This window comes from Sphaeramia orbicularis, chromosome 18, assembly GCF_902148855.1.
Source record: "Sphaeramia orbicularis chromosome 18, fSphaOr1.1, whole genome shotgun sequence".
NCBI lineage: Eukaryota > Metazoa > Chordata > Actinopteri > Kurtiformes > Apogonidae > Sphaeramia > Sphaeramia orbicularis.
The window spans coordinates 23,108,642-23,122,328 of NC_043974.1; the positions used below are offsets into that span (position 1 = coordinate 23,108,642).

Here is a 13,687-nt window from a genome sequence, read left to right on the forward strand (position 1 = left end):
TATTTAATTAATCACTAAAGTGCATCTTTTTACAACTGTAAGCTTAACAAGAACATAAAAGTTAATTCCAGGTAATTTGCTCTTAAAGTGATGATCACAGTGACCTGCAGTGCTGTGTGGTCCATGCACTTTTTCTACCACATGAGGGCAGTATAGTCACAGTTATAACCATCTCATACACATTATGTGTGTTTGTATATGTGTGCAGGTGAATAAGTGTCAGTGTTCTTGGCAACTGGGGGCCCTTGTGTAAACAGTGGTGTGTGTGTGGCCCTTAGTGGGGGCCTGTCACCCAGCTCCTCCTGTACCTTGTCAAGTTGAATGGCCCACTTTGAAGCGTTTGGAGCTGCATACCAGGACTCTTCCTCTGCCATGTCAGACTAAGGGCCACATCCTCCCACACAGAAAGAGGGGATTTCTTCGTTTTGTTTAGACTGAGCCTTAGAGTGATGAGGTGATTCCAGTCCAGTGATCACATCTGGACATATTTTCTTACTGTTAAGGTGTAATATGAGTGTGTGATTGTTTTAGTTATTGCTAAGGTGTTGCATTGTGACCTCATATGGTAACTTGTATCGCTTAAATACTAACATTATTGGAGCATTTGTGCAGGTTTTCTTCAGTCCACACCACTCTAGTACCACATGTGATGCGCACTGTATGCATTGAGGGCGCTCTTGCTCTTCCCTCACGCACTGAGCAGAGGAAGACGCACACTGCTGAGCGTCTACCGAGGTGGTGGGTTCTTCTGTAGTGTTTGAAAGGAGGCAGAATAGAGCGCCAGGGAGTCCAGAGGTCCGAGTCGGGGGGCCCCCTGAAACTCAGAGAGGAGGAGGAGAGAGGAGGTGCTGAAAGGGACTCGATACCGCCCCCCGAAAAAGCCTGGAAGAATTGCGCTCCGTCAGTGCGCGCTGCCTGCCAGTCTGAGGATGGGGATTTTTTTTCCATTCATCCACGTCCCCTTTTCCCTCCTCCTTCTCTCAAACTACCCAGTCGGTCTGTCAATGTGCTGCGAGCATTAGTGCAAGTCAAACCAGTGGGATTTTGAGGCAGAGAGACGGATGAGATAACGAAAGAACCGCTTTCCTCTGCCCGAAAAGCGACGCGTCCTGCTCTCCAAATGATGCGCTAAAATCAGATAGGCGTCAATTTCCAAAAGGGACTAATGCGCACAATTTTATTTTTTATGTTTTTTTATCACTTCACAAGTTTCACGTTGGCCTTTGTGCGGCTTTATTAGAGTGGAGATGCTTTTCTAGCTGTTTGGTTTGCTTCCATCTCAGTTTTCTTGTGTTGTAGATTTCATAGATCCCTGGATTTATCATTCCTGGATCCTGTGATTTGTTTCTCAATTTTCACCCATCCGTTGCTTTAAGGATTTGCGGATTTACAGCCGTGTTGAACCTGTGTATTTCTCAAAGAGGAGAATAAGGATTGTAATGCGCATTGACTAAGCTGCACCGAGCATCAACATGTTTTTATGAGGATGGAGCTGTGGACAGGAGTGACATCTTTTCCATTTTAAACCATTCGCCTTTTCAGTTTTTTTTTCTGTTTTTTTGGCCTGATTTCGATTGTTTCCTTCTAACAGACTGACAATATTCCTTTTCAGTCCAGCCTGGTATGTTGGCAGGTAGATTTTCTTGCAAGAAAACAAGGTAATGGGAGAGAAATCACACAGAGTCGGCACAGAGAACAAGGGAACATTGTTCGCAAAAAAGACAATTAGGGCGCACCGAAAGGCAGCAGAAATAGCTCCTGAGTGGCGATAAAATTCAGAAAATTCGATCCAGTGGAGTTATATTGAAGCTGAGGAGTGCTGCTTTTGGAAGAAGAACGACTAATGACAAATTAATGGGAAAGTCATGGGATTGGCACTGAAATAGTACGGCCGTGGACGCGCACAAAAACCCCGTCGTTTTTTTTTTTTTTTTTTTTTTTTTTTGGAGATCCATGCGCACGGATTGAACAACTTTGTCCTACACGTTTCTGAGTGTGATTTTTGGTTTGATCCAGCTCAGTTTGTTGAATTGTGAATCCATGAGGCTGTGCACAGCAGGTTTTTACTTTACACTTTGACTGCCTTGTACCTATAGCCTGCTCGGCTGTAGACGCACATCCATTGTTTTCAGAGGCTCCTTACACCCGCTTTAGAAACACAAAATATTCTCCCCTATTTCTTTTTCTTTCTCTCTTTTTTTTTTTTTTATATATATAAATGGGGCTGCATATGCTGGGTGTCAGGGTTGAAATGGCGTGTCGACTGAGTGGAAATGGAGTGGTGATCCTGCTGGTTTTCTTACTGGATTTAGTGGGCACAACGGCCAGCAGTATGGAGCCTATCTACTGGAATTCCCTGAACGAAAGGTAAGCAGATCTTAAATGTTACTGTTTGGGTTGGATGTTGAAGTTTCCAGGAAAAATAAAAACAGACATATAGGGTTAATTTCATGGTAAAAATAGTAACGTATGCATGCAAATAAGCCTACAATCATGACAGTAATAAAATAAAAGTCCATAAAGTTGGATAAGGGCTGTCATTTACTAGAGCGCAGGCCTTTCCCAGTCAGTCCCTGTAAAAGGACTTCATTATTTTTAGTTTTATTTCCCCATTTATTACACTTTCCTCTCCAAATATCATCTGTCAGTCGGCTTTTGTTTGCTCTACAGCCAGAGCTCAACATAAACAGTGTAATTTGATGAATGTATACACCTTGAGCTGAATCAGTGTTTCACAGCTGTTGTGAATTTGTCACACTCACATTGATTCTAGTGGTTAAATCAGCTCTACTACTTAATATTGGTAAAGTCCATGTAAGCTCTGAGCCAAAACCCAGATAGTTTCCCTGGCAAATGTGTGTATGTGTGTAGGATGATAAAGACTTGTGTGATGCTCTAATAGCTGTTGCTGGATGACCTTGGTTAAAGTCCAGGCCTCTCCAACTACACTGCTGCCCACTCATTTGCATTTTCCCTTTTCCCTCTGGAGAAGGTGTGAGGCATTAGCTGAGGAAATGTCATTTTAAACACCTCTCGGCTGCCTGGCCTTAACGACTGACACTACTTTTTCTCACACCTCTGCCAGTTTTCATGCTTCTGAATAGACGCTCGGTGGCGGTGAGGAGGGGCTGGAGAATAACAAGGCTGCTTGTATGGAGGTGAAGGAAAAGGGGGGCTTTTAGAGGCACCAGACAGAATCTAGTGGAGGTCACAGAATATCCAACTGGGGACTATTACTTATTTTAGACTAGTTTTTATCTATTGCTCATCTTTTCTCTCTCATAGAGCTAAAAAGTGAACTGGAGACCTATTTAAAGTCACTCAAATCTTTCCATTCCCACTTCGCACCCTGCGTTTCAGTACCTCACTGTGCTGTAGGTGCTGGTCTGCCCAGTCTTTCCTCTTTCTATAGATGGGACTATGCGTGGGCCCCCACTGTGGAGCCAGGCATGAAGCCCTTAATGAGGGCTTTTTGTCAGCAGTGGGTGGATTCACCCAACAGGGAGCAGAGTTGGACACGGGGGGGTAATTTTCACTGAGAAGCTAACAGCCCAGGCTTTTGAGGCCTTACAGGTGATTCCACGCCATTGTTTCCTAATGGACTTTAGTGTTAGGTGGGTGTCATGGCTTAGTGAATGGGCCTGACTGGCAATTAGAGGGGTGGTGGCTTTAACGCCAGACCTTACAGACACTTTTGCAGATCATATATTCCAAATACAAAGCCTATTATGCAGTATGGGGCTTATTCACAAAGCTTACTATTCATAGTTAATCAGCTTAGTCATTCCTGCAGTTTATTTTCTTGCTTCTTTTACACACGTCCATGTATTTGTTTCTACACAGTCTTTACATGACAAGAGTAATGCTTAAGTTTCAGCTGCCTCAAGGCAAAATAGGTTTTGGCCCTGGGCTGAAATATGCTAACAGCCCACGCTGGGCCCACACACATCTGGTTTGTGCTTCTGAAATGAGGCAAAAAGTAAGCAGAAGCAGCAGTCTGTATCAATCAGGTGCAGGAGCGCATGTATGGTTCACATCTTGTCTGTGTAGCAAATGGACTGGCACGTTGTTAACCTCCAGACCTCTGAGAATGTTCTGCTTTGAAGTTTGGACCGTCCACCTGCAGCTTCCCTCCACCTCTTCTCTTTATTTCTGCCTCTGTGAGCATTCTCCACCTCCTTGACTTCCTCAGCCTCATCTCCTTGCCCAAATATGCTCTGTTTTCATTCCTTCGCTCATATTTTTCCTTCGCCCTAGCTGCTTATTCCCATGTTCCTCTTTGTGTCCTTGCCCCCAACCCCCTCTGGATTGGGTTCTTCGTTCTCCCACTTCCTCCTCCTGTCACTTTCCGTCTGTCGGTGTCTCCTCTCTACCTCGCTCTGTCACTCCCTCCTCTGGTGCAGTGACCAGACGTAGCAAATTAGAAACATGTGTCACATCCAGCTACTAATTATGGCGCTACAGCAAGCTACTGACGCGCCCCAATGATGTGTTAGGAGTGACAGAGGTGAAGGGGAGGGAGGAGGCACCCATGGGTGTACTGGAGGATACATTTGGCTGCTCTTTCACGCACCAGATTATTTCCTGGAATACAAAATAAGCAACAGTGCTCAGGTGGATGTATGTTTACAGTACAATAGCATGAGAAATCTCACATATAGGGCTGCATCCACTTTTTTTTATTGACCGCTCAATCAGTTGTAGCAACAGAAAGAGGCGAGAAAGAGGTGTGAAGAGAGGAATATAAACAAAGACAGGTGCTGAGAGGTGAAAGCGAAACTGAAGGAACAGTAGAGAGAAACAGCGTAGAGATAGTCCTAACCCTAAGTAAATCAATACCTGTTAAGTCTGAAGTGCCAATACAGGTTCTGCTTGAGGAAGAGAGAACTGAACCAGAACGATCACCTTGGAAAGAGCAACCCCCCCACCACCACCACCACACACACACACGCACACACACACACCACCAGACATACATTATCCTTATCCCAGCATCTCCCATTATCGGCCTTACACAGCCGCCATAATGAAAGATCGAATCTTACATTAGGAGGAGCGGAGTGGATCCAGACTTGGGTGGAGGGTGAAACACACAGGAGATCAAAAACAGTAGGTCACACCACCAAGTGCACAAACACAAAGAAATCGAAGTATGCAGAGCGTTGGCTTTGGTCACTCCTCTGATCGCAGCATATGGAGTTGTGTAGTTCTTGGCCCTTTTGCAAGTTCGACTTCAGTATCTGTTCTTAAGGCCTCTCATTCACCCCTCCCTCCCCACACAGTCTGCCTCTTTTTCTTTTTCTTTCTCTCTTCTCTTTCCATATTTAAGTAAACGACTGTAGATTATTGTAAACGGCTGCCGAGGGTGGGCGTTTCCTCGTTGGCGCTTGCAGTGACTTGTAATACAACTATTCCCCCTAAGATCCACATTAAAATTTAATCCCCCCTTCCCGTTTCTCAATAATTCATTAATCGCCGGCTAATTGGCACCGGATAAAAGACTAACTAACCAGGCTAAGTGTTTCAACTACAAAAAAAAATGGAGCAAAGCCCCCCACCCCCCCCTCTCCACCCCAAAAAAAAAAATCACTGGAAACCGTCTTCGCAGAGGGTTTGCTGAACTAGAAGAGTGAAATGAATGTTAGTAGGTCAAACAGGTTGTCAAATCAAAGCAGCAGCATCCAAACATCCATTTATTGATTGTTTGTGTGATTGAAAATCCACACCCAGTTTCACCCTGAGAAATCCACCCGTAGGTTTCCCCCTCTTGAATAATGCATATATGCACTGAGGCTTTTCTTGGCTGTGTAGATAAGTAAGCAGGAGCCTGGTAAGCCTACATGCATCCTTAGGCTAAATGATTAGAGAATATCCACTGGGTAGTTTTTTATATTAAAATGGAAGGTTTAAAACAAGAAAGGGAATGTAGTGGAGAAAAGGAGAAGAAAGGAATATGAACCGTAATGCTGAAGCCGCTTGTTAAAGCAAGTAGGCAGCACGTCCCCCTCTATTTCCCCCTTCTCTCTTTCTCTTCCTACCTCCCTGTCCCTTGGTGAAAAAGAGGAGTGTGTGTAAGTTTACGAGCTGAAAGCAACAGGAGCTGTGAAAAGAGGTTTGAGCTGATGTGGCAGAATGGAAAGGCCAGGGGAAAGAGAAGGAGAAGGCAGCCAATCCGACCAGAGGCTGCAATCCTTTTTCTTTCTTCCAGGCTTTCTTTAGGCATCGCAGGCAGACAGATGGACAGACAGGAATGCGGTCCGACTGTGAAAATACAGACATGTGAACAGACAGATCTATTGCAGCCGTACATTCTCAGCAGAGGCCTGCACATCACACACACTAAATGTGCCTCAAGGGACTCGACCTTCCCTCCCATCTCTGTTGGACACATGTGTAAAGAGTGTGTGGTCCTAATGTATCTCCTTTGTTGCATGTGCAAGTGAACATTAAACTCACATCACTACCTCTAGACGGTAAACACAGGAGGGCAGACATGCACACAAACACACACACATAGACACACAGAAGAGGTGAGGAAATTGGCAGGCGTCATGGATTGTTGTTCCACTCGGAATTCATTCATTATTTTATCACTCGATTATAAGTTTATTTGGCAGGGGCAGTGCACATTCATCAACATCATAACGGCTATAAAGCACCGTTGTAAATATGCTGGGGTGAGCTAAAGAACTAATTTGCTTCCCCAGTCCCTTGGGCTTTAGAAGTGACTTTGGGATTTTGGTAATTGTTAAAAGTGCTGATGATTTGGATGAAGGAGATTAAAAAGCGTGTTGCTGGCTGAGCAAATTCAGAATGTTGGAACACATGCACAAACAAGCAACTTTTTTTCCAAAAAACATATGCATGCACCAGCTCTTGGGTGCAAAAACGCACACTCACAATGGTAGTAGTGGTAACAGTAATCCAGGCCTTAGGTCTAAAGGGGTCACATGTGTCCCAGCATCACTGGGCAGATTGCCCTGGGTGGTTGAACCCAGAGGCCTTTAGCAAAGCCAGCCAACACACACACACACATACACTGGCCTCTCATTAGCTTGCTTCACAGCACACCCTGCCTAAGCAGGATCATCCAATCCTCCTGGCAGCATTTGGACTGGGCCAGGTCAATCCTCCTCCCCCGGGTGACACAGAGAGGACTGGTGGGATGAGAAGCCAGTCTGAAGGCGTGTGTGTGTGTGTGTGTGTGTGTGTGTGTGTGTGTGTGTGTGTGTGTGTGTGTGTGTGTGTGTGTGTGTGTGTGACCCATCTTTGACTTATAGGCCGGTGGTGTGTACAATGTAGGGGCTTCCTCCCTCACCATCCATCACCTCCATCCACTTTTCTTCTCCTCTCCCTCCAGTCTCTTAACCCTTCCCCTCCGTCATTCTTTCCCCTCCTCTGTCATCCCTCCATCTCTCCTCTTCACTGTTCAGTGTTGTTTTGGCTCACTGTCATGAGACTCCCAGCTCAACGTAGGGTCAGGCTCATATTGCAACAGCTACTGTGGCTTCGGCATCATTCCAGATAAACAGGATAGCAACAGGAGGGAGCTGACAATCCTGTCATATGTGTGTGTGTGTTCGTGTCTGGATTTTGGTTTGTAACTGAGAATGTGCCATGAATATTAAACTGTGTGAAAGATCTCCAAGATCTGAGCCATCCTGTGTATGCCACGTACATTTGCACTGCAAAAAAGATTTCACTCAAATCGAGTCAATTTTGTCCTTAATCGAGTTCAGCGAGGCTTATTTTGTAGAACAATCAAAGATGCTTGGGGCATTTATTTAGTTTGTTTACAGTAAAAAAAAAACATAGCTTGTTTGGGCTGTGTTGGGTTTTCAAAACTTTCATTTGGCGAGTTATTTGTTTGATTTGCTTGTTTCTGGAAAATCAATTTTAAAAGAAAGAAACAAATTGAAATGTTGACCTTTTCCCTTTTTTATGAAAGAAATGAGGATTTTTTTCTTTGCAGTTGTTGTAGAAATGACCTGATCACTTGGATGTTTTTGTGAATACAGGAGCGTTTTCACACCTGCTTTTGTCACAAGCGGCGTCAGGGTGGAGTCCTCTTTTGCATAGCCTCCCACATGGTTGTGCACACCTTGTAAAATGTAAAACAAAAGACGAATATTCCCTCCTGTTATCTCTCAGTCTCTTTCACATCGGGCAGTATTAATTCACTTTTCAGTCTCTTTGTCCATACAATTTCATTAACACTGAGACGCAAATCATTTTTCTGTCAGTCTGCCAGTGGACGTCAACATGCAGCTTTGATTGGACATGAGCCCAAAATGGGTTTGTAACTGAATGTTAAAGAGGGTGTCTACACAAGAGAGACAAATGAGCGGGTTTGCGGGCGGACAGCTGTTCCTTGTCACAGCTGAAGTTTCGGCAAACATTTTCTAACGATATGTACAAGAGGGCAGAAAAAGAAGTGAGCGTTGTCAGGGTGAGATGGAGGGGTAGATAGAGGGTAGAGGAGGCTGACAGCGACTGAGGGAAACAAAAAGCATGAAAGACAGTGAAGGAAGGCGAGTTAAGAGTGAGATGGATGGTTTGGGAGTACGGTACTAGCTGATTGTGACATGGCCCAGACAGGGAGAGTGACTGATGGTCTATAGGTCACCACCATGACTAGCTGCTTCCTGCTCACATTCAACCGAGCCGGCTGCTCATTCCTCATTACTGACACGTCCCATAATATTTATCCCCGTGAAGTCCACCATGAAACTTGGTAATCTTTTAAGGAATTCATTAACTTTTTGAGTAGAATGAGCCCTTTGATCAACTTTAAATGCAAGTTTATATGATCAGTTGAAATGATGCTAACCCACAGTGTGTGCTTAACCCTCACCGACTCTGAAATGATCCCAGATGTCTCGTAGCCGAACGGCATGTTGATAGACTTAATTTGCCAAAAGCCAAATCAATTCCTTTTAAGAAAAACTGTACTGCTCGACTGAATAATCAATATCTGAAGTCCATTGCTTTTCAGAATGAAGTGTTGTAATTTCCATTCATTGGTGAACCTACCGCATCGTGTTTCACCTACTTCAAGTTCAGATGTCAAAAAATTCCCTGGAGTGTGTTGTGATTAGTTTTGTCGCATCTAGGGGAAAAGGTGGCTAATAAAAGAATCAAGGCCATGTTTTTCTGATTCATAGCAGAAGCCAAGTTCCTTATTCATCTTGCATTCTTCTCTTTTGAGACGACACTTTGTTGGTGTCTCTGCCTCATTTCCAATAGTCATCCTGTGCCATTGTTGAACGCAGGTGAGTCTGGGAGTCCTCCCTCTTTGGTTCTTCTACACACACCAAAACCTGACGTTCGACACAACACTTCTTTTATTATCCTCCATTGTAGCTGAAGTGGAACACAATCTTGCTAAGTCATGTCGGGAATAACAAAAAAAAAATAAAAATACAGTCAAACAATGTAATGGACCTAGAAATTCTGAGCAACACAGCCGGTAGCTGCCTGGTATGTGATGAAGTGGCTACAGGTGGAGTTTTCTTTAAATATCTCATTTTATATTTATATTTTTAGCATAAAAAGCTGTTATCCAGAGATTTGCAGTAACACCGAGACGTAAAAAGTAAGCACACATGAATCACCCTGCCTGCAAGGAGCCTGGTAACAAAGCAGAACAACTACTCACTGCTCAAATACAAAACGATTCATGACTTTTATTTGCATGGGGAGCCTTCGAGGGGGTGTGGATCCTCTGGCTGTTGCAGTAGATGTTTGGTCTCCTGTGTGGGAGAAGCGGAGACCTGTTACTCCAAAGCATCTTAACTTTAAGATAATCTTTACCCATTGACTTACAATGGGTCACAGATGATCCTCATGTTAAGAGGCTTTGGTTTTGAACCCCGTCCTGCTCTGCCCTGCTGTAATAACATCCAGTCATCTTGAAATGTGGCTACGTAATAAACGAACACTTTTATTCCCTTGTCTGAGCACAGGCCCGTTTTTTAAAAGCCTCAGATCTTTTGTAGTATTCTCCATCCTTTACAATCAGCACCTTGATTATTTTTCCAGGCTTCACGCGTTCTCCTCAGATGCTCATGTGCGTATGTGGGCATGTATGCATAGTTCTAATTGGAAGTTAAAAGAGCGTACAGTGAGCGTAGTCCATCTGGCTTTGGCATTAGACCATCATTGTTACAGTCTGTTGAGAAATTGACCTTGGCTAGCAGAGCAGGAAAAAAAATCATGCTCCATTTCCTGGGTTCTGTGTTAAATATAATTTAAGTAAGACTGACGTTAGAGAAAGATTAAGATTGATTTTAAAGATTAAAGGTTTTTTTTTATTTTTTTTGGCTGCATGTTTGGTTTTGTGTGGGTGTATCACTGAAAGCTGACAGGTGTATCGTTGTTAATAAAAATCTCTCTGAATACAGCAGAGCAAACGCTTCTGTTCAGTTTCTTTAACCTAACTCTCAGTGCGGTTTAGCACTTCTGTCTCAAGGTCTGCTCTGCTCTGTAGAAAACAACAACTGTGAAAAAAAATTGTCACAGTTTATAAAGATTTCTTTTTTAGATTTGCTTTGAGAAATATTTGTCTAAGGGCTTAGAATGGCCAGTGTTTGGGATAGTATTTCTTTAGAATAAGGCATTTGTAAGAGAAATCTGATGATTTTGCTCATTATTTTTGCTTGAAGACAAAGTCAAAAGTTAGTTTCATAAAGTTGGAGATGTAATGGTGAGCTGTTGCATAGTAATATAGGAAAATAAATCCACTAAAGTTAAGGTTTGCCAACTTGGCAGTCCAGATGCTTGGACTGTAACCTTTTCAGTGTTTGAAAAGAGTTGTGTTTATTGATAATGAAGTGAGGAAGTTCTTTTAAAAGTTGCAAAGTCTCCTTTTTAACGGCAACTGAAGTAGGGAATTTTCCTCTTTGGACAGGGATGATTATTCTGTCTCCTGAGTTTATGAACCACTTTCAAACCTCTATTAGATAATCACCAAAGTATATAGCTGTCAAACTAGAATAAGGCTGTTTTTCTACATCCTAAACGGCAGACATTTTGCCGATAACCTCAAGCAAAATTGTGATTCACAGTGCAAAAGTAAGCAAGCTGTCTGCTTCCAAATGGTCTTTTTTTTTTTTTTTTTGCAGCATATGGAGTGCAGCGCTTTGCTTTGTTGTCTAGGACGAGTAATTCTAACAAGATCCATGTTGTATAGAAAGAGAAGTGAAGTGGATTGTTGTTGGCCGGTCTACATGCCATCATCTGATACCCCAGCTCTGCCTATAATGCAAGACTGTGTGTGCGCTTGAAGCGACGGAGCTACTTTCTAGCTGTTTTACCCTCCTTTACTCTCGTCATGCCTTTGTCCTCATGTCTCAGTCAGCGGTAACACACACCAGCATTCATATACACAGGCGGACACACATCCAAGCATGCATGCACAGTAGAGAGCTTGTATACACACACACACATACACACACAAATTCATGCATGCACAGATGAAAAATGTTATTGCTCCCAGGGTTGGAAAAAGTCCAAGTGCAGGGGTAGAGTTTCTTCAGAGGTACTCCCCACCCCTCTCCTTCCATCAGTAGCGTATCGTTCACTCCTTCCTTCCACTCCTTCTCCTCCGCTCCCTCACTCCAGCCTCCTCCCACTGCTCCCCGTGAACAAAAGAGCTCCCCTCCCAGCGCTTCCACTGAAAGCCCTCACACACACTCTCGACTCTCCAGCTTCGCACTCTCCCACACGCACTTTTACCCCTCTTGTCGTCTGCAAAACCAGTCCACTTCTCTGCACTAATCCCCCCCTTCATTTCTTTTGTCTTATTTTCACTTTCTCTCTTTCGTTGCCAGGCTCACTACAAGTGTAAATTTCTCTCTCTACAAATTGCATCCCTTATCCTGTTACAGTTACTTGGCAGACAGTAAAGTTTTATTCCATTTTTTAGTAATTGCTTTCATCTATTTCTTGCCATTTCTTTTTTTTTTTTTTCATTTAACAGCCGCTTTTGTCTATCATCTTCTTTGTGGGTGGTTTTAGATCTATAGTCTGTCTTTCTTCCTATTCTCTCATCACTGCCCAGCAGTAAATAGGTCTTCTGTGGTGAAGACAGGATGAATAATCTTGATTACTTATCACCACAGTGTCAAAGTAATTTGGGAACACACACGAGCAGATGCACCACTCCCTCAAAATCCCAGAAATCAGAAAGCCATTCTCTCATGTGCTATCCTGCCTTCAATCTTCCTTCCAAAAAATGTGTCTTTCTTGTTTTATTCTATATCAGCCTTGCTCTCCATTGGAGTGCAGCTGTATTGCAGGTCCCCAGCCACAGGAGGGAGAAAAAAACAGATGGAGCGCCCTCCTTTCTTCCTTTCTTTCCCCCTGTTTTTTTCTTTCATCCACCTCTCCCTCCTTCCCCACAAAGAAAATCAAGCCAGAAGAATGCATATGTGCAGGGGGGAAAAGGGGGAGAAGGGACAAAAGCCTTCCTTTTCGACAGTTTCTCTCTGTGTTCTTTGATTTTTAGGTTGATGGATGGGTGGCTGTGGGTCACTGTGCCTAACATCTGTAGTCCTGTACCTTGTGGATGTGTGTGTGTGTGTGGGTAATTGGATAGATTATTTATTTCTGTTAGGCGCTACTGATAAACTCCCAGTTGTATGGTCTCTGGTTTTTGGAGAGTACATGTCTGAGTCATCAATAACACACACATAGCTACAGTGATTTTTGTGTTTGACTCCCCATTTTGTGTGTTTTCAGTAAAGCCACCGGTCCCACTTAGGCCTAGTCGATCTGGAGCCTAAGTCTTGGGTGGCCGTTTTTTATATATATATATATATATATGTGTGTGTGTGTGTGTGTGTGTGGTGTTTGTGTGTACACAGCTGAGCATTGCAACCCGTCCAGTCTCTGGTGTGTATTCTGGCACTTGGTAAATCATACACATTATCTGATTCCTGAAAGCCTCAACGTAGCTGCTGCCGAGTGGCCAAACAATGCCGCCGTCGTGCTTGAGTGCTGCAAATCAGCTGTATTTTTATGTTATCTGTGTAATCGAAACCTTTGCTTTCTCCTTATGTATCCTGTTAAATTTAATCACTCTTATAACGGGTGAACTAACTCTATTATGGTGATACTTACCTAGAACAAAAGAATTCATTCAAGGTCTTGTTTAAGTGCTTCTGCTCCCTCATGATGCCCTTGCATGCTGAATAGTTTTATGTGTGTGTGTGTTAATGGTTGTGTGTGCGAGTGTGATTGTGATTGTGTGGATGTCAGGCATGCGTCATGCGTGGGTGCATGCGCTTGTGTACATGCCCTGCGTGGGTTTGTGTACACCCCCTGTTGCGAGCTGCTAGCCCCCCCTTCCATATCCGCATTAAGCATTATTTGCAAAACAACACAATCATGGGAGACAAAGCAAGGTTTGTGGGCGAGCGTAAAAAGAGAGCGCGAAAACAACAGAAACTGGCCTGTACCACTTGACCCTATTGAGCAGGGGTGATGAGGTGGTGATGAGGTTGTGTGCAAGGAGGGTGGGGGGGGGTGGGGGGGTTGTAAGCCAGGGGAGAGATAATCCCTCCAGTCATGCTGCCCCCCCTGTGCTTGGGCTCAAACGTGGCGCACTGGGCTGTCAATCACTCAACAAAGCTGTCTGTAAGGGGATTACGGACCCATGGACCCTCCCTCCTCTCCCTCACCCCTC

At 43.9% G+C, this 13,687-nt stretch overlaps 1 protein-coding gene across 1 annotated transcript in view; it reads left to right on the forward strand.

Moving 5' to 3' along the window:
* Positions 1-738: 738 nt before the first annotated feature.
* efnb3b (ephrin-B3b) overlaps positions 739-13,687 on the forward strand; it is a 78,210-nt gene continuing 65,261 nt past the window's right edge. Inside the window, exon 1 of the mRNA XM_030162300.1 lies at positions 739-2,367. Coding sequence (XP_030018160.1) covers positions 2,219-2,367 — 149 coding nt within the window. The 5' untranslated portion in view covers positions 739-2,218. The remainder of the gene's footprint in view (positions 2,368-13,687) is intronic.